At 48.3% G+C, this 26350-nt stretch overlaps 1 protein-coding gene across 6 annotated transcripts in view; it reads left to right on the top strand.

The window, feature by feature from the left end:
- The window catches only part of BRCA1 (BRCA1 DNA repair associated), a 63490-nt gene extending 48710 nt beyond the window's left edge, over positions 1-14780 (top strand). For 5 of the 6 annotated variants that reach the window (XM_036095502.2, XM_036095500.2, XM_036095510.2 and 2 more), the window contains exons 17-23: positions 1675-1752; positions 2248-2288; positions 4883-4966; positions 10108-10162; positions 11752-11825; positions 12207-12267; positions 13557-14780. In XM_036095502.2, coding sequence (XP_035951395.2) covers positions 1675-1752; positions 2248-2288; positions 4883-4966; positions 10108-10162; positions 11752-11825; positions 12207-12267; positions 13557-13702 — 539 coding nt within the window. In that variant the 3' untranslated portion in view covers positions 13703-14780. Of the gene's footprint in view, positions 1-1674; positions 1753-2247; positions 2289-4882; positions 4967-10107; positions 10163-11751; positions 11826-12206; positions 12268-13556 lie in introns of those variants that run through there. The other variant, XM_078065783.1, reaches the window with a different exon arrangement.
- The last annotated feature ends 11570 nt before the right edge of the window (positions 14781-26350 follow it).

The raw sequence follows: 26350 nt of genomic DNA, 5'->3' as shown, positions 1-26350 counted from the left end.
AATCAGGTGCCAGGACAAGGTACTTTGAACTAAGTACTATTTTAGAGATGAATGTCATTAAAGTTTAATATAACTTAAGCTATAGTTTTGGATCAGAGCTGCTGAAAGGTGAAAAGAAAACTTTAAAATGCAAATTAAATTTAAAGTAGTTCGGTCTTGGGGCGCCTGGGTGGCTCAGTCGTTAAGCGTCTGCCTTCGGCTCAGGTCATGATCCCAGGGTCCTGGGATTGAGCCCCACATTGGGCTCACTGCTCTGCAGGAAGCCTGCTTCTCCCTCTCCCACTCCCCTTGCTTGTGTTCCCTCTCTCTGTGTCTCTCTCTGTCAAATAAATAAAATCTTTAAAAAAATAAAATTAAATAAAGTAGTTCGGTCTTTAAACAAAGGGAATACAACATTTGCTACTTTTAAACTAAAAATGAACCAAAATAGAATTCTGAGTTTAAAGCCTATTACTCAATCAACTTTTACAACAGTTCAAAAAGCTTTAAAAATTGAAGAAAGAAAAACTTTTTTTTTTAAAGATTACTTATTTATTTATTTGCCTCAGAGAGAGAGATAGTAAGAGAGAGAGAGCACAAGCATGGGGAGCGGCAGGCAGAGGGAGAGGGAGAAGCAGGCTTCCCGCAGAGCAAGGAGCCTGATGTGGGGCTTGATCCCAGGACCCTGGGATCATGACCTGAGCCGAAGGCAGCCGCTTAACCGACTGAGCCACCCAGGCGCCCCAGGAAAAACATTTTTTAATTTGTGAAGAATTCTGGGAGAGAAAATGGCTGTTGTTCCACTGGCAGATGGCCTACTGTGTTTAGGATTTAGTTAAATCCATTTCTTCTGTTTATTTAGTTATTTATTTTTTTAAGATTTTATTTATTTGTGAGAGAGAGAATGAGAGACAGCATGAGAGGGAGAAGGGTCAGAGGGAGAAGCAGACTCCCTGCTGAGCAGGGAGCCCGATGTGGGACTCGATCCCGGGACTCCAGGATCATGACCTGAGCCGAAGGCAGTCGCTTAACCAACCGAGCCACCCAGGCGCCCCCATTTCTCCTGTTTAAAACTAAGTGTTCTTTTCTCATTTTGCTTAGTTCTTCAAAGGGGACCTTTGAAACAGTACGAAAAACCAGAACTGATTCTTCAGCTATTGCTTTCTGAAATACATAGAAAAGAGAAAAGCTGTGAATATAGTCTATTTTCTTGGCCCTCTCAGGGGAATTAGGAATTAAGGGGTTAGGACTGCCCAGGGAGACGTTCTGGGGGTGAAACTTTGTCGCTTACATGGACATTTCAAATTCAGCATTTCGCATATTCATGTCCTTTCACATTTTGCCATCCAGTGAAATAGACCTTCCCCATCCACATGTATCAGTACACATGTATCAGTACACATGGGGAATTTCTTGAACACTGTGACAGACATCTTGAGCACCTAGAAGATAGAGCAGACCTTTCCTGTGGTCTTAACCTCGTATCAGCCTCTTCCAGACTTCCAAAGATGCACACCTGCTGGTTATAATTAGGGATGATTCCAGCCTCTGAGTCTACCACCAGGGCTGTTGGAATCATCAATCCAGATTGATCTCAAGTGGCATAAGGAGCTAGGGGCACTTTAGCTTCTTACAGCAGAACTTCCTGATTTTTGTTTTCCCCTTCTAATCCTTTGGATGTTTTTCATCCTACAGATGCTGAATTTGTGTGCGAACGGACACTAAAATATTTTCTGGGTATTGCAGGAGGAAAATGGGTAGTTAGCTATTTCTGTAAGTACAATATGTCTCCCCTCCTCCCTTTAACACCTCAGAATTGCATTTTAACACCTAACTTTTTTAACGCCTAAGGTTTTTTGCTGATGCTGAATCTGAATTACCAAAAGGTCTTTAATGGTAACACTAAACTAGCTTTATCTTGAATGCGTATCTCTTTGTATGGATAAGCTGGTGATGTTGGGGAAAATGGATTTCTTTTTATAACTAATAGGACTTAATCTGCTTCTAGCAAAGTTAGCATATAACTAAGGATTTATTTAATACCAGGCAGAAATCCATGTGCAGCAGGCACTTTTATAATGTTTAATTTAAGCCACTGCCGTGTCTCCAGAAGAAAATCTATTAGGGAGCCGTGGCTTTATAGAGGGAGGACCTCTACTCAGTGTTCTGCCCTCTGCGCTGTTACACGAATCGCTTCACCATCCACCTCCATGAAAAAAGCACGTTCTTCTGCCTTCGTGTGACCTGTCTTTTCTGTCATCTCTTTAGGGGTGACCCAGTCTATTACAGAAAGAAAGATGCTAGATGAGGTAGGTACTTGATGTTACAAACGAATCAGAAAGACTTGGTGCCATTGAGTCACAAAATCACTGAACACTTGTCTGCTTCCTTGTTTGTACTCCTTTCCAAAGACTTTCCCTGGTGATGTGGATCATCAAGAATTGCGCAAAGCAACCCAGGAAATTCTGTGTTCTCAGTTCAAGTTTCAGTAGAGACAATCTTTCCTCAGAGGAAGGAGAAGGAATTTATAAAGCAGAAAGAAAAGATTCATAAGCCTAAGAAACAGGCCCACCTGATCTCACATGCATAGACCTTTGTAGAAAACTGGTTGTCCACTGTCTTTGAAGAAAAACCCTTCGTATTAATATGCAAATGTATCTGCTTAAAACTCAGATGCCTTCAAAGAGATGTTACTTTTATGATCCTGAGAACAGTGAGGTAAATAAGACAGAGTGTAGGAGGAGGAATAATTTTAGAACAGAGCCATCTAAGAGCTGCCAGTGACAACAGATCAGGCAAAATAAAATTAGCAAAAGCAGTTTTAAACCACTATGCGCTATTCAGCATATTCATAATTAATCAAATGATGTTTTTGTTGGTTTTAACTTTGATTCCGTGACTGAATATGATTGGGAGCCTACTATGTCCTGGGCAGCAGGAATACTGCTGCAAGTAAGAGTGATGGGTCCCTGCTCTGCTGGGATCCATGTTCTACTGAGGGGAGATATATAATAAATAAAGATGCATTTAAAATACCAATAAATAGAGGCACCCAGGTGGCTCAGTTAGTTAAACATCTGAGTCTTGGGGCGCCTGGGTGGCTCAGTCGTTAAGCATCTGCCTTCGGCTCAGGTCATGATCCCAGAGTCCTGGGATCGAGCCCCGCATCAGGTTCCCTGCTCCACGGGGAAGCCTGCTTCTCCCTCTCCTACTCCCCCTGTTTGTGTTCCCTCTCTCGCTGTGTCTCTCTCTGTCAAATAAATAAAATCTTAAAAAAAAAAATCTGAGTCTTGATCTCAGCTCAGGTCTTGATCTCAGGGTCATGAGTTCGAGCCCCGTGCTGAGCTCCACACTGAGCATAGAGCCTACTTAAAAAAACCAACCAAACCCAATAAATACTATGGAATAAAAACTTTAAAAAAAAGAATGATAGTAGCCAGATAATTAAAAATAAATAAATACATACATACTTAACTGTGGAGGAGAAATACACAGAACAGAATAGCAACTGAATGGGGACAGAGATTGACTACTTAAGGACACCAGGGAAGGCTTTCTGAAAACCTTGAGCTGAGACCTAAAAGACCCAGAATTGGTCTAGAAAAATGTAGGGAACAAATGTTAACAGGCAGAAGAACAGCAAGCATAAATGTCTTGAGGTAGGAATGAATTTGGTTTATTAAAGAAAAATAGGCCAGTGTAGCTGGAGAGTAGTAATTGGTGAATTACATGTAGGGAGCAGAGGTTGGACCAGGGGTTGGAGAAGGTCACAGACAAGGGCTAGATCAGGTAGGATTTGGTGGAAGTCATGGTAAGGAATTTGAATTTTATTTCTAGGGTAATTGGTGGCATGGAGATGGTAAGAAGAAATTGGTTAGTTATGTTTGGAGATAGGACCTGCTAAAGGGTTAAATTTGGAGGATGAGGTAAAGGGAGGCATTGAGGAGAGAAGGCTTGGGTTTTTGGCCTGAACAATAGTGGATGTTAGTAATAGTAAATCAGGTAAGGAAGACACAGAGGAGGAGCATCCTGAGAGGGGGGCAGAACAGGAGGCAGGAGCAGAATCAAGAGCTCTGTTTTAGATGTGTGAATTTGGGGATTTATATTAGACTTTCAGGTAGAGAGCTTAAGTCGGCACGGGGGTATAATCAGAACAAGGAATTTGAGGGTCAGCTTCAAACAGATGACATTTTTAGCACTAGACTTTTCTCACTCAAGTGGCTACGAAATGTTAAGTGTTCTTTCCTCTAATAACAGCCTGTGGTCTGACATTCATGACGCTGTCCTCCCTACATTTCGGTCAGAATTGTTTCTAAGCATTCTTCCCCAAAATTCTCCCAAAAGCTCTAATCTCCGCAATCCCATTATTCTTTATTTCCTCATCCTTGACCAGTCAGAACCAGTGATTTTGAAAAAGCTCTAACTTTCTTTAATGTGTTAAATGTATATTTTATCATTTGGTCTCATTAATTGTAAATCTCTCAATGGAAATCTGAGAAGCCCTTATTTCTTTAGATGGTAACACACAATTGATTTAAAAGATCAGGAATTCTCCAGTTTCCTTTATAACAGCACAGTATTAGCAGTTTAATCTCAATGCTAAGTGAATGTTTTGAGAAGAGACAGATGTTGAAAATTAAAATACATTAAGTCCCGATGAGGTGAAAAGCCAATTGTTCATTTCTGCCCACAAAGATTTGCTTCAGTCAATTGATTTCAGCAGCTGAGATGCTGGTCATTTCATTCAGTCCACCAAAAAGAATGATTTTTTTCGGGCAGGGGTGGGGTTGTCAAAATTCTGCTCTGCAGTACTGAATTCTTTAATAGGATGTATCTACTCTACTTCCATTGAAGGAGGCTTCTCTTTCTCTGATCCCTGTGGTTTGCCTTGGGTTTCTTCCAGCATGATTTTGAAGTCAGAGGAGATGTTGTGAATGGAAGAAACCACCAGGGTCCGAAGCGAGCAAGAGAATCCCGCGACAGAAAGGTAAAGCCCCACTCTGCCATGTTGACAAAAACCCCACCCGCCCCACTGCATTCCAATCCCTTTCGTGGAGATGGTCTCATGCACCTGTAAGGGGCATCACATACTGCTAGAGCACTAGCTGGGTGCTTCCATAGAGGTTCTTATTTATTTATTTGTTTGTTTGTTTATTTTAAGGTTTTATTTATTTGAGAGACAAAACACAAGCAGGGGGAGGGGCAGAGGGAGAGGAACAAGCAGACTCCCCGCCAAGTGGGGAGCCCAACTCGGGGCTCAGTCCCAGGACTCTGAGATCATGACCTGAGCCAAACACAGACACTTAACCGACTGAGCCACCCAGGCGCCCCTTTTTAAATTTTTTAAAAAGATTTATTTATTTATTTTAGAAGAGAGAGCATGAGCAGGAGGGGCAGAGGGAGAGGAAGAGAGAATATCAAGCAGACTCTGCTCTGAGTCTGGAGCCCAACATAGGGCTCAGTCCCACAACCCTGAGATCACAACCTGAGCCAAAACCAAGTGTCAGGCGCTTAACTGACTGCACCACCCAGGCACCCCTAGGTTCTTTTCTCGTTCTCCTAGCCCAACAAGGTAAATAAGTGTTCTCTCCGTTTTATGAATGAGGGAACTTAGAGGTGTAGAGAAGCTATGTACTTTGGACTCCAGTCTGGGGTTCAAATCTCAGCTGATAAGTGGCAGAGCTAGGATTTGAAACAGATGTGAATCTAAGGCCTTTGCTGTTTCCACTTCACCGTGGCGTCTTTCTGTAAAGTAGTGTGGTCATTGCTGCGAGGGAGATGTACCCAGTGCTGTCTGTGGAAGCACAGAAGAGAAAGTGATCGATAAATCAACAGCGAACATCTTTATAATGTATACTATATGCCAGGGTCTGCTCTAAACACGCGATCATATTAACTCACAATTTTACAGCAGCTTGGGGTGCCTGGGTGGCTCAGTCAGTTAAGTGTCTACCTTTGGCTCAAGTGATGATCTCAGGGTCCTGGAATCAAGCCCCACGTTGGGCTCCCTGCTCAGGGGGTGTCTGTCTCTCCCTCTCCCTCTGCCTCTCCCTGCTCCCTCGTGCTGTATCTCTCTCAAATAAATAAAAAAAAATTTTTAAAGATTATTTATGTATCTATTTATTTGACAGAGAGAGGGAGCAAGCACAAGCAGGGGGAGCGACAGGCAGAGGGAGAGGGAGAAGCAGGCTCCCTGCTGAGTAGAGAGCCCGGCATGGGCTCTATCTCAGAACCCTGGGATCATGACCTGAGCCAAAAGCAAACGCTTAACTGACTAAGCCACCTAGGCACCCTACAAATAAATAAAATCTTTAAAAAAAATTTTTTTACAGCAGCTCTATAAGGTGTGTACTATAATTATACCTATTTAGTTTTAAGATTTTATTTATTTATTTGAGAGAGAGAGAGCATGAGAGGGGGTAGGTGCAGAGGGAGAGGGAGAAGCGGACTCCCTGCTGAGCGGGAAGCCCAACATAGGGCTTGATTCCAGGATTCTGAGATCACGACCTGAGCTGAAGTCAGACACTTAACCGACTGAGCCACCCAGGTGCCCCTAGTTATACCTATTTTATAGATGAGCAAATGAAAGCTCAGAGAGGTTGAGTAAATTGCCCAAGCTCACACAGCTAGTTGGGAACCCATGACTAGTTGAACACATGTAGTCAAGCTCCAGAATATGAGCTTTTAACAATATCAGAGTTTCTTAGGGCATATGGCTGGCTCAGTCAGTGGAGCATGCAACTCTTGATCGCAGGGTTGTAGGTTTGAGCCCCACATCAGGTGTAGAGGTTACTTGAGAAAAAAAAATTTTAACAAAACAATACTAGGGGCATCTGGTTGGCTCACTCAGAAGAGCATGCGACTCTTTATCTTAGGGTTGTGAGTTAGAGCCCCATGTTGGGTGTAGAGATTACTCAAATAAATTAAAACTTTAATTAAAAAATCTTAAAAAAATAATACCATCAGGCACCTGGGTGGCTCAGTCATTGAGCATCTGACTTCGGCTCAACTCATGATCCCAGGGTCCTGGGATCGAGCCCCATATCGGGCTCCCTGCTCAGCGGGAAGCCTGCTTCTCCCTCTCCCATTCCCCCTGCTTGTGTTCCCTCTCTCGCTGTCTCTCTCTCTAATAAATAAAATATTTAAAAATAATATAATAGTAATACCATAGTTTCTTGGAAAGGTATAGAAGATTTCACAGAGGAAAAAAGTAGATTATTCTAACAACTTTACAAATGAAGGACTAGAGGCCCAGGAAGACTCTGTGATTTTCCCCAGGTCATACCGTAGCAGATGATGGAGCCAAAGCAATGTCGCCCTCTCAGGGAGAAGTCCAGGCAAGATTTCACACCTTCCTGTCAGGCCTGAACTGGCTGCTTTCTCAGGTCACTGACTGAGCACTTATGTGCCTAGTCAGCGTTTCTTCTTTTTTTAAATGTGCACCACTGAGCATTTCAGAACAGTCCCATACGGAGCACTGTCTGTCCCTTTATAGAACTTGAGCAAGAACCAGTAGAAGTGATTTTCTAGAGAAAACTGCTTTGGGAGAGCTCTGAACCCTTGGGGTCAGCCCACCCCCACCCTCTGAGCCTGTCAAGTAACTTCCAGATGCCAAGAAAAGCTGTTGGCCCTTTTTCTGCTTCTGCCTTCACCCCAGGGGAGTTCTGTGTGAGCCAGCCATTTGTTTTTATTCCACTGTATGCAAGGCAGAATTAGCACCAGATTCTTCCTCCTTCAAAGGAAATTCCAGTGTTTGGGGATTTTTCCCAGTTTCGGGATGGCAATGATGCAAAGTGCCTGGTCAAAGTAATGACATTCTGAAGATACTAAATGACACCATAGTATTTTCCTGTGGAAGAGAAATGTATTTGTAGAGTTGAAACTTCAGATTTCTTATCTCATAACTAGACATCCTCATCAGTGAGTGTCAGCTTGGGTATAAAAATTCCTAATCTTTTATACTTTTCACAGCAACATTTGGCTCCAGCGAGCTGCCTGGGGAGAGCTTTTAGCATTATGAGTATCTAGATCCTGTCAACAGGTTGGGATGCAGTTTATTCATACAGATACTAAGAATGGCATATATGGATGCTGCCACAACAGAAACAGACTTGTTCTGCTGCTCTTGTTTTTGTTTTTTGTTTTGTTTAAAGACTTTATTTATTTGAGAGCGAGATTGAGAGATGGCAAGAGGGAGCACAAAAGGGGAGGAGAGGGAGAGGCGAGCTCCCTGCCAAGCAGGGAGCCTGAGGTGGGGCTCTCTCCCAGGACCCCGAGACCACAACCTGAGCCAGAGGCAGACACTTAACCAACTGAGCCACCCAGGCCCCCCAACCTGCTGCTCTTTCTTATTCCTGTGGTTGTAGTTGAGATGAGAGTGGGGAGGCTCATTTCCTAAAGGCCATTATGAGTTTTTAGCTCCTGATTTTTCTGTACCCCAGTTTCTCTTATTTGAAAGGAGGTGAGTTCCAGGCCTAGGCAATTTTCTTTTTTTGTGGAATGGGGAGAAAGAGCATCAAGAGAATGATGGTTACCCAAATGATATACATCCAGCCAACTATACAACTTTACATTTCTTTTAAATGGTACCCTAGTGGGGCACCTGGGTGGCGCAGTCGTTTAAACGTCCGACTCTTGGTTTTGGCTCAGGTCGTGATCTCATGGATTGTGGGATCAAGCCCCACGTTGGGCTCTGCACTCAGCGGGGAGTCTGCTTGAAAGGTTCTCTCTCCCTCTCCCTCTGCCCCTCTCCCCACTGGTGCTTGTGCATGTGCGTGTGTGTGCTCTCTCTCTCTCTCAAATAAATAAATAAATCTTTAAAAAAATAAAAATGATTCCCTAGCGCTTGCCTAAGAACCTGCACCAGTGTAAGAATCTGCCTATAACATGAGCCACACAAGGCTGTTTAAATTCTAGATAACTAAATTAAATGAAATATGAAGTTTCGTTCCTCACTCACCGTAACGACATTTCAAGAGCTTGGTAGCTGCATGTGACTTGTGGCCACCTTATTAACACCAATATAGAACATTTCCGTCATCACAGAAAGTTCTTTTGTTTTTTAAAGTTTATTTACTTATTTAAGTAATCTCTGCACCCAACATGGGGCTCAAACCCACGACCCTGAGATCAAGAGCCGCATACTCCACCGACTGAGCCAGCTAGGCGCCCCCAGAAAGTTCTTGTGGACGGTGCTAGCGAGCAGTGTATGTAAGCGGAAGGGGCACCTTGGAGGTGCAGGATAATCTGTGTCTCCTGGAAACCAGGCAGTCAGGTCAGCTCAATGAGAAGAGGCAGAACCAGGCTTCACTTCTAGATTAGATTAACTTCTAGATTAAAAACAAAAACAAAAAACAGTTTAGGTTGCCTGAAGGAACAAGGGCCAGTCTTAGAGCAGTGTGGAGGAAGGAACAGATGTCCGGAGGCCAGAGGAAAGAGGAGAAAAGGAGCATGTAAAATCAACATAGACTTCTCTGCCAGTTAGGGTGATGGTTAGGATTGACGTACCAAGTCTGGATAAACAAACTGCAGCCTATAGCTTGAATTTCTTGCCATCCAAACCTCTTATTAAATATAAAGAAGGCCCGGGGTTTTTTTGTCTCAACAAGAAGTGAAGTCACTGGGAAGGAGCCTGTGCCTGATTGGTGGCAAAGCGAGATGCTCAGCCTCTGAATAACAAAGAATGACTGTAGAGTGGGTCAACTACATACTCACTTTTTTTAGAAGTCTTCTAAAATCCATCAGTGTTCTGACATTGGACTCATCGTCTCCAGGAAGTAGCAGAAATTATCAGGTGGTAGGGGTGCCTGGGTGGCTCAGTCATTAAGCGTCTGCCTTCAGCTCAGGTCATGATCCCAGGGTCCTGGGATCGAGCCCTGCATCGGGCTCCCTGCTCAGTGGGAAGCCTGCTTCTCCCTCTCCCACTCCTCCTGCTTGTGTTCCCTCTCTTGCTGTGTCTCTCTATCAAATAAATAAAAAAAGAAAAGAAATTATCAGGTGGTAAAGAAAAAAGAAAGTACTTCATTTTGGAGAGTGTGTTTATATTGTTTTTTATAAAATCCATACTCTTTTATAATTAGTGTTTCTTTCTCTCCATCCCTCTGTCCCTCTGTCCCACTCTTCTCCCAGATCTTCAGGGGCCTAGAAGTCTGTTGCTATGGGCCCTTTACCAACATGCCCACAGGTAAGAGACTGGGAGAAGTGCAGAGTCCATCGCCAGCCTTTCTCTTACACGGTGGAGTGTTACAGGAGAGACTGTCTTAACAGGGCTCCTCAGATTGGTGAGGTGCTCCAGAGCTCATTCTGTTTCTCTACCATCTGTCAGACAAAACTGCACCTAAACGTTACCCTATGTCAAAAAACCAGCCCTGTGCCCTTTCTCAAGAGCTAGAAGGCCGTGAAAATTTAGCTTCTAGGATGCAGTGTTCTATGCTCAGATGGGGTAGAGCTGCCCTTACTGCCCTTTGGTTTAAGAAAGGAGGGAAAGAATAAGGTGGGGAGAAGATACCTTTCAGGTTTGTAAATGTTAAGAAAGAATTCTGCTCTTCCTAAATCATTTTCATTTGATACTGAGAAACAAGCACGGCAGCTACATAAGCCCTATGGGCCTGGGGCCCCACACAGGCCCAGAGCAAGCAGGGAAGGACTCTTGATGAACATTTTCTAATTAACTCTGACATTGAATGTGATGTTATGTTTAGGAGTGCTATGGGGCTCAACTCTGGAGTTGTGTGGCACTGAGGCCCTGGCGTGTGTATAGATTTGGTTTGTTCTTTTCGAAACAAAGTCCACCCACCTTTGCTTCTGCGCCCACTTCCTCCCCAGGGATCAGGTTCTCTTACTCCTCAAAAGATGGCCTTGGCATCTGGTCAGGGACAGATGAGTGGCAGCAAGAGAGCCCGGCAAAGTAATTTTACTTCTGTCTTCTTTGTTGGTTATTGATTGGATTTTTATGAAATTTCCAAGTGCCACTTGGGGATTTCTCAGTGTTTTTGTTCTTTGGTGTAATGAAAACCAGGTCTCTAACAGGTATCGTTTTGGAGATGAGTCAGTTGATCTCAGTTCTTTAAGACAAACAGGAGCCACCTCCACAATCCCCAGAAACGGACTGATGAAAAAAGAGCACCCAGAGAGGCCCAGAAGCCATTCATTGGTCCATTCTGCTGATTTTCCAGGTGCAGGTGGAACATCTCTACAGTCCCTTTTGATTTCTGTTCCCCTGAGTGTGTCGATTCCAGCTGAGCACGGAGCCCTTCCCCACTGATGTACTGAGTCTCCGTTCAGGATGATGTGTATTTTTTTTGACTGAATGAATTATCTTCCTGTCTCTTGACACTTAACAGTAATTACCACCAAGTATGGTGTCCTCAGTGGCCGTGATTATCAATTACCACACGGAATTCGGCAGGGAGGGAGGGAAAGCAAGCGGGTTTTTTTTCACAGTATCTTAGCCAGCAATTTAGCAAATTAGGGAAATTGGATCTTGGATTCTTTTCTTCCAAAGTGTTTTATTTGAGAGACTGTCAAACCTTATCTACCAAGGGGCCTTCTGGGGACCGATAACCAGGGTAGGTAGCATATCGGTGGCAAACTTAGAATCCATACCTGGTATAGATTCTAGTTCAAGGCCTCTTTGTCCTTTTGGAGCAGGGATAGAGACTCTCCCACTTTGAAGTCTTGCTGTAAGCCTTCATCCAGAGGAGTGTGGGGTAGAGGGCCCAGGTTAAGTGTGTAGAGTACTGTGGTGATCTTAGGTCTCTCTGTGCTATTTAGATCAACTGGAGTGGATGGTGCACCTCTGTGGGGCTTCTGTGGTGAAGGAGCCTTCGTTATTCACTCTCAGCGAGGTAAGTGTTTGATGCCCTGTCAGAGGGGGACAACACGAAATCTGTCCTATGACTGAGCAAGGCTGGTACCCGTCAGTCCCTGTGAACCCTGCCAGGGGGCCTCAAAAGCCCCTCTTGGCCCGAGCCTTCTCTGATCACGTGGCAGTGCCAGAGAACTCCCACGTGCGGAGGGTCAGTAAGGACTTGAGTTCTCTAAGTATTTAATTTATTAAGGGAAGGTTCTCCCTCCAACGCGTCCTTTTTGCCTCGTGCCCTTCGCCCTCCTTTCTGTGGTGGCACCTAAAGTAGTCTGCTTCAGCACACCATCAGGAAATGGTGAAGTGACTGTTGCAGAAGTCCAGCTCTGATGCCCTCCGTGCTGTTTCCTTCCTGGGGATGCAGGGTACTCACCCAGTGGTGGTCGTGCAGCCGGACGCCTGGGCAGAGGACAGTGGCTTCCATGGTAAGTCTTGCTGTAAGCCTTTGTCCAGAGAAGTATGGGTGGCAGGGCCCAGATGAAGTCTGTAGATGACTGTGCTGATTTTAGGCCTAAATGTCCTGTTTCAATCAACTGGAGTAGATGGTGCACCTGTATGGGGCTTCAGAAGGCCATGGGTATGTGCCTGTGACATATGGGGTCCTATGTGATGAGTTTGGTTCACCACAGATCACCCAGTGTTTGATTAACACAGTTCTCATGACCTTCTAGGTGCTCAGTGAACATTTGAATGAATAAATGAAGGAATGAATGAATGGCTAAAATGTCCTTTTAAAACAGTGGTTTGCTCATTTTGCATTTATAAAAGAAATGCGTGAGTTATTTCCATTGGTGGCGGTTAAATATTAATTAATGTTCATCACATAAAATATAAATGAGCATAGGGACACCTGGGTGGCTTAGTCATTAGGTTTCTGCCTTCGGCTCAGATCATGATCCCAGGGTCCTGGGATAGAGCCCCGCATCAGGCTCCCTGCTCAGTGGGAAGCCTGCTTCTCCCTCTCCCACTCCCCCTGCTTGTGTTCCCTCTCTCGCTGTGTCTCTCTCTGTCAAAGAAATAAATAAAGTCTTTAAAAATATATATATATTATAAATGAGCACAAACACAATGAAATAATTTTAGTAATCCCACCACTTAGAGATGGTGATGGTAAAATTCTTCCAGGCATGTGTGCATATATATGTACACGCATATATTTTACACAAATGTGATCACGCTCATCATACTGTTTTGCTTTCTCACCTAAGAGGTTGCAATATCATTAAATTGCAGTGCTGTTTTGTGCTCTCTGGTGACTTTTTTTTTTTTTTTAAGATTTTATTTATTTTTATTTGAGAGAGAGAGCAGGGGAGGGGCAGAGGGAGAGAGAGATAATCTCCAGCAGACTCCACACTGAGCACAGGGCTCAACGCAGGGCTGGAACCCAGGATCCTGAGATCACGATCTGAGCTGAAACCAAGAGTTGGTTGCTCAACCGACTGAGCCACCCAGGCGCCCCTGGTGACTTTTCCTTTAACAGATTGGAGCTCCTATTAGTAAAGTTGCTAGAGGCTGTAGGCTTTCACCAGCAGTCGCTCCTCAGGCTTCTGAATGAGGTCCTGTGTCCTGAAGCATTATTTAAGATCAGCAGTTTTGCACTCACCCAAGTGACCCTCTGAACTCCTACAACCAGGTCCCCGGAGTAGATTGACAGGAGTCTGGTCTGGGAAAACGTGAAGTGACACTAATTTCTGCTTGTGTTCTCTGTCCCCAGCGATTGGGCAGATGTGTGAGGCACCTGTGGTGACCCGAGAGTGGGTATTGGACAGTGTAGCCCTCTACCAGTGCCAGGAGCTGGACACCTACCTGATCCCACAGATTCCCTGCGCTGCTACTCACTCCAGCCAGCCATGCGTGTAGCGTCTGGAGCCTGTCTCCATAGGACCCCAAGAATGATCTTAAGAAGCAGCCTTTTTCCAGGCTCCAGGAGCTCTTCTTCAGTCCTTCCACAGTCCCGGTTACTGAATATTTTATGTACATTAGCCTGAGAAGAAATTCTGGCTATGCAAGGGTCCCTTAAAGATTTTCTGCTTCAAGTCGCCCTTTGAAATCTACCATGAGCACAAAATTGTCCTAATTTTTCACTTGAAAAGAATTTAAAACCATTTAAACCCCACCAATTTAGCAAGATGCTGATTCATTATTTATTAGCCCTATTCCTCATACTGGGGATGTTGGCTTAGAGCTGGAGGCACAGGACGCTGGCCTCCGGAGAGTAGCTGGGCTCCCTGAGTTTGCTCCTCTAAAACCCCAGAGTCAGACCCTTCAGTGGAAAGCGAGTACTTGGGGAATCTGTGACGTGACTTAAAATCAGAATAGTCCTCGGGCGGCTCTCAAATGTTGGAGTGGAGCAGGGGTGGGGGCCGGAGGGATTCAGAGGCAGGTAATAGATGTAAATATGAACCCTGACGGTTAGAGGAGAGGGGAGTCACACTGGCCCTGATCTCCAGAAGTCTGTGCTATAGTCACTGGATTTCTAAGGAATTTCTTAGCACTGATGTGCTCTGAAATAGAATCTCTTCAAGAACTGGTGTCCAAAGAGAGTCTTCTAATTCCCCTTAGAAATAAATACAGCGTTTGTTGTTGTAGCTCTGATATGTCACCCATTCCTCTTGAAACATAAGATCTCTGATATGGATATTTCATGTCTGTAAAATGACGGATCCCACCAGGAAAGGAGCTGTTGCTCTCCTTGAGGTAATGTTTTTCTCTGTGCCTCCTCTTGCTGAACTGTAGAGCTTCGTAAATAATTTTGTTTGCCGAAGGAAGAGAAAGTGTTTTTCATCAACTCATTACCCAGGACTGCTTATAGCTGTTGGAAGGACTAGGTCTTCCTTAGTCCCCCAGTGAGTGAGGGCAGTACAGACCTCATTGCACAAAATGTTTTGTAAATGTTGTGCTGTTCACCTGCAAATAAACTTGGTAGCAAACACTTCCACCGAGCATGGCTTCTTGGGGCTTACAGCTGCAGACCTGCTCAGACCCTTTCAGTGCACTTCAGTCTCCTCATCTGTAAAATGGGGGTAACAAGAGTACCGACTCCGAGCATTAACCGAGGAGACTTCAGTACCTCCTTGATTTGCTATTGCTGCCATAGCAAATTGTCACAAACCTAATGGCTTAAAACAACATCCATTTATTATCTCACAGTTCTGTAGGTCAGAAGGCCAAGTTGGCTCAACTGGTGGTTTCTTTGTGTCGGGTTTCACAAGACCAAAATCAAGGCCGCAGGGCTGTGTTCCTTTCCACAGGCTCAGGGGATGAATCCGCTTCCAAGCTCATTTCATGTTGTTGGCCAGATTGTTCCTCACAGTTGTGGGCCTGAGAATCCCCGTTTCCTTACTGGCTGTTGGCCAGAGGTCATCCTTAGCCTCTCCCACATTCCTAGGCTCATGAACCCCTAGCTGCATCTTCAAAGGCAGCAAGCAACCCTGGTCAAAAGCTTTTCTCATGTTCGGAGTCTCTCTGACTTCCCCTTCCTCATCTCTCTGACTGCCGGATCTAGCTCCTGCCAGAGAAATTTCTGTTTTTAAGGGCTCAGGTGATTAGACTGTGCCCACCAGGTAATCCAGGGTGCTCTCCCTGTCCTAACGTCCATAACCTGAACTACAGCTGCAGAGCCCCTTCGCAGCAGGACCCAGATTAGTGTTTAATTGAATAACCAGGGGACAGAATCTGGGGAGGGTATCTCGAGATTTCTGACAACCACTCCCATTTAACATACTTAATCCACAGATAAGAATCTGTATCATCATTTTTTGGTCTTCACATGTTCAGAGATTAGAGTCCTCTTAGAGGCAAAGAGGAGTAAATGCCCACACAATTCAGCGCTGCCACGTTTGTAAGGAGGGTGGGTGGGTGAGGGAAGAGTGGAGAAAATGGAACTGGCATCACGTTTGTCTCGGGGTCGTCGTCACAGCCCTAGGCAGTGGGTATTTGGCACCTCATTTGAATAAAGGAGAATGGGAAAGAGATTTTGCTCAGAGTTTGCACAGCTAGTAAGTGACAACCTGGAAATCTAAACCCACGCCCTTTCTGCCCCATCACGGAGCTTCCCCCCCGTATCGGTCACGGACCCGGGTCAGAGGCCCTGGCCCAAGCCTCAGGGGAACGTGGGGAGAGGAGTGGGTTGTGAGGGGAACTAGCACTCTCGGCTCTTCTGTGGGCCACAGTGGGAGGCAGTAGAATGTTCCTGCCTCCCAGCAGCAGCTCTCCCCGAGGAAAGCAGCCCTCCTTTGCCCTCAGCAGACTGACAGGATTGGCCCACAGCTGCCGGTTTCCACCTCCATCCAGCCTCCGGATTATGGTTGCTTATCTTTCAGAGATCAAAGCCTTCCAGTCCGGGGCGCCTGGCGGGCTCAGTCAGAGCATGCGCCTGTTGATCTCCGGGTTGTGAGTTCAAGCCCCAGGCTTGGTATGGAGATTACTTGAGAGTAGACTCTTAAAAAAAAAAAAATCCTGGGGCACCTGGGTGGCTCAGTCGTTAAGCGTCTGCCTTCGGCTCAGGTCATGATCCTGGGGTCCTGGGATCGAGCCCCGCATCGGGCTCCCTGCTCAGCGGGAGGCCTGCCTCTCCCCTCTCCCACTCCCCCTGCTTGTGTTCCCTCTCTCACTGTCTCTCTCGCTGTCAAATAAATAATAAAATCTTTAAAAAAAAAAAAATCCAGTTCAGCCTCGCCTACGGCATCATCTCTCCCAGGCTCATGCCAGGCCACTGTCTACCCAGCAAGGAGTCCATGGGTCTTGGTGGGAACAGTAATGGCAGGTGGGCTTGAAGTAAGTGCTTCGGGCACAGTGACAAGTCATGGCTTGCTGGCCCCTGGGGGTGAGCCAGGCCTCAGCCTTCCCAGGAATCTTGGGTGAAAGCGGGGATGACTGAGACACATAAAGTTTCTGTAATTATCTCTCGAGGTCTTCCAACAAATATCCACCCTATTTTTCGAGCTCTGCATAACCCTTCCCGGAAGTCAGCTTCTGTCCCTGGCCTCATGATGCTTGGCTGGGTTTTAGAGGCTTATCTGATGATGAAGTAAATCTATTTGCTCCTTTGACCTCCGGCTTTAAGACGTCCTCACACTTTTCCATCCTGCAGTCTAGCCCTCTGGGCACGGCAGCATTTGGGGAACCAGTTCCTGTGTGTCCTTATCTGGCAAATGAACTTCTGCAAAGGAGCTGGAAAGGCAGAAGAAGAGCGATTATCATGCAGGTGCAGGGAGGGGGGCCTAGAGAAGAGCCCTGTAGATTATCTCCCTCCTAAAAAACGCAACCAGAATCATCAACAAAGTATCGGCTCAGAAACATGCAGAAGAAAAAGAAAGGAATCAGTGTTGGGGTGGTTGGAGTGGAAGAAGCCGAGCTGCCCAGAATGTATCCTGTGAAGGCTGCGAGGAGCAGATAAGAGGGCCCCAGAGGCGGGCAGCACCGGGAGAAGGGCAGCGTGAGGGGGACAGGCAGATCTCCCCACAGAAACCCAAGAGAATAGGGCTTGCTAGCCAGGGACCCGGGGAGCTTGCTTATCAAAGGCTGTAGACTGGCTGAGCCGGAGGCCCCTTTACCGTACTTCAGTGATGCTCAGACAGCCTGTAAATCTGCCCATAACAAGGAGAAAATTAAAGAAATGAATCTGGGCAAATAGAAAAGGAGAACTGGAGACAGCCAGCTCCTGTAGAGAGCCGGGCTTGGGGACATGCGGCGCGGGGGTGGCTGGGTTGGGGGGGGGTGGGTCCTGAGATGAGTCCGAATGATCAGGAAAATCGAAGCAATGGTGGGAGGGTCTGGAGCAATGGAGAACTGGAGAGTCTCCCCCCACCTTATGGGGACTGGCACAGATGAACTTTGGAGACCTAGTTTCAGGGACCCAGAATGATAAGGTAGTTTCACAAGTAGCTTAGTGCAGGGATTCTCAAACCACGATCCCCTGATGGGGACTGAGGGGGGAATAACACCACCACTAGGAACTTAGCTAAGCAGATTCCGGGCCTCGCTCCCCACATACTGCATCTGAAACCAGGAGTGGGGGCCGAAGCAAGCTCATGTTTGAGAACCACTGGCTTAGCCTAAGGGGCTGCTGATTGGTATAAACTGTTACCTGAGGTCTATTTTGTCTCCAGGAGAGGTGGCTCTGGGACCTCTTAAGGAAAACTAAAGTTTGTGGGCTGGTTAGTGGTTCTTATCTACAAGATTGCAGCAGCTGGTTTCAGTTGACTAAAATGGCCCTTTAAATAAATACAAAGCAAAGGATAAAGATTAAATTATATTAGCAGCCTAGGAGCAGAAGGGCCAGACTGCCTAAAAAAACAGCTAGAGATTTTATTAATATTTAAATTGCAGGGAAACCACAGCTGCAGCCTTTGACTCCAGCATAGAGATATGCAAATGGAGCTTTCTAAAGAAAGGCAATTTCAGACAGCCCGCGAGGTAACAAGAACAAATAAAACAAATGACTTTGTAATTTATCTTTATTGACTGATGGAGAGCAAGGCGAATAGACAACCCTCACCTAGCGAGAGAGCCGCCACCCGCCATCAGCGGGCTCTCTGAGGGGAGAAGAGACAGCTGGCCTGGAGGGAGAAAGGCAGGCAAGACTCATGAGTGGGGACAGGAAAGACCCAAGGAGGACAAAACAGAAGGAGGCAGATGGGAGGAGAAGATGACTAAATTAGAAGCGAAGAAAAATGGAAGGCCAGCCCTGGGTTCCGTGGACCATCTGATCTTGCCAGCTCTCAGGGGCAACAGCAAGAGTAATCGTTAATGACTATCATTTGCCACATTCCTACTAAGTGCAATGCACTATTCCCAACTACAAATGAGGAACAGGACACTTCGAGAGGTCAAGCAACTTGCCCGAGGTCACACAACAAAAGGAGGTGGCAAAGCCTTGCTCGGGGAAAGATTTGTGCGGGGCTAAACTGTGCTGGGAACCAATCCTAGGAGGCGGTGAGTAACAATCGGGTTAGTGATTGCGGGAGACTACATGCCCAGTCCCTGGTAGCCTTTGTATGCGCCGCGGTTGTGAAAGGGAGGGAGAGAAGATCCATTTCTGGCCTTCAGATTGCTTACTATTCAATGCGGGAGGCAAGAAAGCCACGGGAAACCCTTACAGAGTTGTGCCTTCTGGTCCAGAAGCCCTCTGGGGGCTGTGGGGCGGCACCTCTGGGTGAAGCATCTCAAGCTGACCCTTGGAGCTTGGGTAGGATTTGGCTGGTGAAAAGGAAGCCAGCAGATTCCAGAAGGCCCAAGTGAGAACCCCTGCACCTGGGGGAACTGGGGGAAGGAGCACCTGATCCAGAAAGAGTTGGGAAAGTCTTCTGCAGATACATTTCTCTGACCGCTCCCCCCCCACCCCGGTGTTCCCCAACTGGCCATCCCAGGCTGAAACCCTGTCTCTCCAGTGCCTCACCTGCTGCGTCCTCTCAGGCACCCTGGCCACCAAACATGGGCACCCGCAGGTTTTGCTCACACTTGTCCTCAGCGCATCCTGCTCTGCCAGCCCCACAGGCCCTGCCCACGACACCTCCTGCAGAGAACCTACACCCGTCTTCCAGGCCAGACTCTCTCCCGCCGACAGAACCCCAGAAGTTTGCTTTATTTAATGACACTTTCTTCCATCGATAAGTTATTTGTGTGTATACTCTCTTTTCTCCATTTGACCAGAACGTCTTTAGGGGCAGGATTAGTATCATTTTATCTTTGTTTGGAACCCAGCCTCAGTACCTGACAGATACTTTGTTGGGTACCCAATGAGGATTTGTTGAATGGATGAGTTCAAGGATGAACGAATGGACGCACTGAGTGAAGGGCTTATCCAACTGCCCCACCCCACCCCAGGAACACTAGTCCCTGGAAAACCAGCCACATTCTGCCCCTGGGAGTGCCAATTCCCTTCAGTCCTTCCCACCCACTTTTCTAGGGCCCTGATTTACTCCAAAAACAGCGTAAGAGATCTAAGTGTCCAAGAATTACTTCCTCTTCTCAGCCCACACCTACAGATTTCCTCCTCGATTCCCTCTTGCCTGCCATGAAGCCTACTCCTTTGTGATTAATCAAGCCAACACCCACACAGATGGAGGACATCCATTTCCCCTATCCCTGTGTCTTCCAGCAAGGCCCCCTCCAGGCTGGATACTCAAGACCGATAAACGGCTGCCGCCGTCACTGGAGAGATAATTATGATGTTCATGATAATCTCTTTGCAAGTTCAAAGCACCGGCACAACTATTATTTCTCACTTGTTCCCTGGGAGATGGCCAGGGTAAAAATTGTTATCCCCACTTTATAGGTGATAAAACTGAGGTCCTTGTCAAAAGTCACCCAGTGAATTGGTGGCAGAGCCAGAACTAACTAGCCCGGGACCCCCTATTCATTAGAACACAGATGAAAATACCCTCATTATGTTGTCTGGGCTGTGTTTGTTTGGGAGAGGGGGAGTGTGGACCCCGGTTGAATGGGGACAGGGGCCGGAGAAGATAAAAGAAAGTTTGTGGCCCTGTAAAGTTTCTCTGCAATGCTGCGGCAGTTGGCACTGGTTAATTCCAGAAGAATCTTGTTCTGTTTTGTTTTAAAACATGACTACCTGTCCTAGATTAGGGAAGGGGGGGAAGGGTGAATCTGAAGGTAACACAGACACACAGGTAAGCAGATGTTTGCTGTCTTCTCCTGAAAACGACATAAAAGCAAATGGTAGCGCATATTAGCAAGAGGAACTCAAACTGCAACTTCTGGGAGTCTTCCCAGCTGTTAAGCTGTAGGTCTGTGGGATAAACTGGGCCACAAAGGTGTAAAATCTTTCCTTGGTGAAGCCTGTCCCTGGGGCCGGTGGAGGGGAGGCCTCTCCTGGGGGCTGAGGGCTCCTGGGGGCTGTCTCAGGGCCCTCCGCAGCTGCCAAAGTAAGAAGCCTGCTGGTGGGATCATCCCCAAGCCCACAGGGGCTCTGAAAGTCATGGGAACGAAGATTTGTGCCAGAGCTTCCTCTGGTTTCTAACCAAATGCCAGAGAAATTAAGAAGAAAAAGAATTTTTTTTTTTTTTTTAAATTCAAGAGGCCATTTCCTAAAGATAGGGTCCCAGGGCAGTGCTGGGGGAAAGCAGTGACGATCTCTCCTGTCTTCTTCTCTGGCTCCATCCTAAAGCACAGGGCTTGTCCCCCTTCAATCCCAGGCCGGCTCTGGGCTTTGCTCGGCCTTTAGCCCAACACCAGCCTCCATTACTCCTGGACTCCGCTGAGGCCTCAGCGGCTTCCCCGTGCCCCTGGAGGCGGGGGAGCAGAGAGGGGCAGAGGGGGACGACACCCGAGCCCAGAGAGGTGGCGGCCGCACAACTTGGTGACTGCGCTCAATGCCATGGAATTGTACACCTCGAAATGGTTAATTGTATGCTATATGCATTTCACCCCAGTTAAAAACAAAAACTGAGCTGCCCTGGTTACCCTCTGGGGTACGGAGAGAAGCTGGGCCGCCGTGAGGGCTGAGGCTCCTTGCAGGGAGCGGCAGTGAGCGACCATGGGAAGGCCGGTCTGCCCACCACCCCCGTTCTCCAGGACCAGATGGGAACTGGGGGCTAGGGAGAAAGGCCCAACGGGGGCAGCGCCAGGGTCTGGGCAGAAGAGAGGCCCTCAGGGAGAGCCGGGAGGCTGCAGCCGCCGCTCATTTGCATCATAAGTGATTGGTTTTCTCTGCTCGTCCCTCATTAGGACACAATGGACAGTTGTGTGCTGTGCAGCAGATCCATTTACCGAGGGAGAGAGGAGGCGAGCAAGAGTGACTGCTGGGCCCTAGAGAGGGGGTAGGTGTGGGGGCAGCCGCCTCCCCTCCCCTGCTGCCTGGGGCCTCTGGGACTCTCACGCTCTCACACGCAGAGCAGGGACCTTAGAGAGTAAGCAAGTCCCTCATTTTACAGATGGGGAGACTGAGGTGGTAGGAGGGGAGGAGACTTCCGAGGCCGAGCTCACGGCAGAACTGGGGGTTGGAAATCTAGCCTCTCGTTAAGGGCTCACCCCACTTGCCTGCAGCACCTGCGCCATCCCCACCTGGTGGTTCAGGGTCGCCCTGGTCTCTTTCCTTCTCTTCCACGCCTGGGCTTCCATCAGTTCCCTCTCCCTTGTCCATCTCGACTCTCTCTTCCTGCCCCTCTCCGTCTTGTCTCTTTCCCTCCCGATTTCCAGGCAGCTGGGGTAATTACTAAACTTCTAATTAACCCCTGCCCTGACGCGGGTGGGGTTGGCAGGAGAGACAGTGATTTTGTTTTTTTTTTAAGATTTTATTTATTTATTTGAGAGAGCATGGGAGGGGAGACGGTCAGAGGGTGAAGCAGACTCCCCACTGAGCAGGGAGCCCGATGCGGGATTCGATCCTGGGACTCCAGGATCATGACTTGAGCCAAAGGTCGCTTAACCAACTGAGCCACCCGAGAGGCAGTGATTTTGAAACTGTCTTGGTGTGTTTGGGGGATCAGTGGGGGGAGAACTGCTATGTGTTGGGCCTATTATAAACCAGGCACTAGGACAGACATTTGACATAGTTTATCTCATTTCATCTTTTCAGTCTTGCCAGGTAGGTATTCTTGGAGCTGAGAGAGTAGGAGAGGCTCAAAGAGGTTGGGAAACACGCTGGAGAACACCCAGCAGGCAAATGATAGCTAACTCAAGAGTCCCTGCTCTTCCACCCCACACGCTGGCATAGGGGCTAAAGCGGGGTATGGGGCCCACTGATTCTGGGCTCCTGGGTGGCACAACCTCGCTGAAGGAGGCCCCTTGCTTCGTTGCCCCCCCAGGCTGCACCTGCCTTTCCCCACAACCCTCTCTACCTTCTGGCTCCCACCTTCTTATGGGCCCCTTTTGCCTGGTGGTGAAGTCTCACAAATGCAAGCTTAGGCCCCCGGGGGATCCGGGGAGACCATGATCAAGAGGGAGAAACTGACAAGCCTAGCCCCAGGCCCTCGAGGTCTCCCTCCTGCTGCCACCCCAGCTCCCTGTCTGCCCCTCCCCTTTGTGGGTCAAACTCACCAGCATCTGCTTCTGTCTCATTGTGCTCTGGGGGAAGGGGAGAGTTGGGCGGGGGGCGGGGGGTGTGAGTGGGTGTCTGTGTGCATGAACATAAGGCCTCCGGGTTCATTCTGACACTGAATGAAAAACTCACCAATTATTCGTCCAATCTCATTAATATGCAGACAGACATCTGTTATTTAGGAATCAACAGCAAAGGCATTTTCGTGGGGGGAGGGGCGCTCCCGCACAGGCCCCTTGTTCCTTCTGCTGCTGGGGTGGGCAGCTGCTGGGGAGCCTCCCCTCTCTCTGACCCTCACTCCCACCCACGAGGAGAGGGCGTCGGGGATTTACTAGAGAAGGAGACAGACTCGGCTGGAAGGAGGAAGGTGGGAGAGGGGCTGCACTGTGTAGAAGGAACTTTTCTGTTGGCAGAGAGCAAAAGGAGGGGGGGACACCACAGAAGAGCCAAACCCCTTTCTTGGGGAAGCCAGTGTGGAGGCAGAGACCGCTCTATCAGGATTGCCTGCTAGGGTCCTGGTGACCACTGGGAACCTCAGGGACATGACCCCTTCCCCCCACCTCCCTCAGCCTGCAGGACCAGTCTGAGCCTATCTGGGGTGAGGTCACCATGGCAACGTGGTGTTCTCACCCAGACAATGCAGAAAAGTTTATGGGGGAGTTCAGAAAATCGGGGACCAAAGGACTTCAGCCTTTGGAGGACTCATTAACGCTCTCTCTAGCCCTCAGGATAGATGAGGGAGCAACACACAGAGACCTCCCCCTTCCTGTCTTTTCCTGAGCACAAGTAGCCCCCTCCAAGAGGCCTCTCCTGATTCCCTCGGGCAGGCTCAGAAGCGGTCAGGCCTGGATGTGAAAGCGGCAGGGAATAAAGGCTGACCCCAGCTCAGCCACCTATGAGGGGTCAAACAGCTCTTCTGTGGCCTTTCTCCTCTCCGACTCTTCCTCAACAACACAGTGAAGTAGATGTGATCAGCTCTTTTCCAGGTGTGAAGCCTGAGGTTCAGACAGGTGCGGAACCTCACCAAAGGCTCCCCAGGGAGGAAGTGGCAGAGCTGAAACCGAGGCCCTCTGCTTCCAAATCTCCAGCTCTTTTTCATGACTGTCCCTTGAGGGAAGGCTGGAGTCCCAAGGGGATGACCCCCGGTCAGCTAAAGCATTTCAGGGGTTAGACCATGTCCCGCCCCTACCCGCACCCCTTCCTTCTCCCTCCTCCCTCCAGGGCAGGCCGATTGCGGGGTTAAGAAACACTGGCAGCATCACAGCGTGATTAGTTGTTTATTTCATTAAATGATTAACGAGGCTACATTGTTTCCCAAACGGGTGTCTAATTTGTGGGGGAAACAGCTGTGGAGGAGGAAGCTGGGTCTGACTGGGTCTGACTCTGGCATCTGGGGTGGGGGTAGGGGTAGAGTCCTCTCCCTCCAGCCTGCAGGGGCCTTTGAGGATCTAGAAACAGCCCCATTCCCTCCTCCCACCCATTGAGCTCCTCGGCCCAGCAGCACAGGCCCCTCCCCAGGAAGTCAAAAGTCTGGCAACCCAGACCTGCACAGGAGACCACAACCTGTTCCCGGTGGTATTGGAAATGTATTAAACTTTGGGAGTTTCCCCCGCTGATTTATTTTCCTAATTTTGTTTGCTTTAGGCGGATATTGAAATGCATCTGCATTCCCTGAGCAAGGCAGGAGAGGGCAGTTGGGAGAAGAGAGGGGCCCAGACGCTCTGCACTTCGGCAGCTATAGGCTTGAGTCGGTTTTGTATCAAAGTCCAAAGTGGGGGAAAAAAAGCCATGGCCCCAAATCCCAGGTTGATGGTGTGGCAGGTCCCTTTGGGGGAGGGGTCAGTCCTCAGAACCCCCTAGCTGGGCCCCAGCCCTCTCCAGCACCTTCTATCCAGGACTCGGGATCCTGGAGGAGGGTCTTCGAGTCAGCTCCTAACCTCAGCTTGGGTGCCCACGACCCTTGAAGCTGTCCCAGAATCCTTGAGATTAGCTGAGATGGACCGGGACAGAGTCCTGTAGGATAGGGAGGGAAAGGGCTGTCTGATGAGCCAGCAGTAGATGGGATTTCCTTTCCTCTCAAGACTGGGCCCTGGCATAGGGAAGGAGAAGCTGTTTTAAAGGACACATCTCAGAGCCAAATCCCCCTAGTCCCCAACACCTCATCCAGATACCCATCTATCCAAAAAACCAAATCTGGTCACTTCCTCTCTGCTTGAAATCCCTGGTGCCTTCTCACATCCTCAGAATGAAGACCTGGTTCCTTTGTGGGCCCTGCGGTGGCCTTGATGTACCTTCCGGGCCTTGTCTTCTGCCCCCCTTGTCAGGGCAGCCCCAACCGTGCCACACTCTTTCTCATCGCCACGTGTTTGCACATGCTATACCCTCTGCTCAGAGCGCCTTTCCTACCCCTTCCACGCCTGCCAAACAAACTCTCCTGCAGCCCTCAGGACCTGGCTCAGAGGATTGGGTGCCTGAGGCTGTAAGGAGCTCCCACAGGCAAGCACTGTCATACCTGGGCTACCTCTCTTCCCCGTTGGGCTGGCCTCCAGAGCACAGACATTGGTCCTTTCACAATCCCAAGCCGGTGTCTAGCACACAGTTGGTGCTCAGTGCATATCCGCTGAATGAACGAGGGAGGGATGGGCTGCGAATTCGGGGGGAACCCAGCAGATGGGAGGGTGAGGTTTGTGTTCTATCCCAGAGTGTGTGTCTGGAAGAACTGGCTGGGGCTGGGGGAGGGGACCGCCAGGGATGGTTCCTGGGGGAGAATGTCACCGAAAAGAGGCCAGTGGGAACAGAGCCAGGGAGGGAATGCAGGACAATGTGAAACCAGACTCCCAAGAAAACAGACCAGCACTGTCTTTCGTGACAACAGGATCTCCGCCAGCCCCTCCACCAGCTTTCCTCCTCTCTGGGGTTGGGGGTGGGGGTGGGGGAGGGTGGGCAGTGACCTTAACTCACAGCTGATGTTCCCTCCAAAATCATCCAGGAGCTCAAGACGGAAAGGAGGTGAGAGCCTCTGCCCCCACCTCCAAGGAAACCCCAGAATCAAACTACTGCCCCTTGGGTAACTTCACTGCACATAAGAATCAGCTTCTGTGACATGGAGGTTTTTGAAACTTTCCCTACCCCCACACCTCCTAGAGCACCAGCAGATTCCAAGCTGGGGGTGGAGGTGGTGTACAAGGGGCCTAGACCACTTCAGCAGGACCCCTCCCACTCGAGCAGGGGGCCCCAGCTGGGCTGAGGAATGAATTGCACATCAGTCCACTTTAAAACCCCCAAATGGCCTTAGGATTGTCTGGCTCATTAACTGAGATGAATATTCCCATGATCCCTCACTCCCCCACCTCTGGCTCCTAAAAGGACACTGCTAATCCGACCCATGGCTTTTTTTCCTCTGTGGGCACAGACAAGAAAGTTCTTCCTGAAGTCTAACTTCCCCCCTCCTGCTGCTAGAAATTGGTAGATTGGGTTTTTAGAAAGCAACAAAACTAAAGCCACAGCCG

Source organism: Halichoerus grypus, chromosome 2 (genome assembly GCF_964656455.1).
Source record: "Halichoerus grypus chromosome 2, mHalGry1.hap1.1, whole genome shotgun sequence".
NCBI classification, from domain to species: Eukaryota; Metazoa; Chordata; class Mammalia; order Carnivora; family Phocidae; genus Halichoerus; species Halichoerus grypus.
Note: the sequence above shows the minus strand (reverse complement) of the source record. Positions and strands in the feature narration are given on the sequence as shown.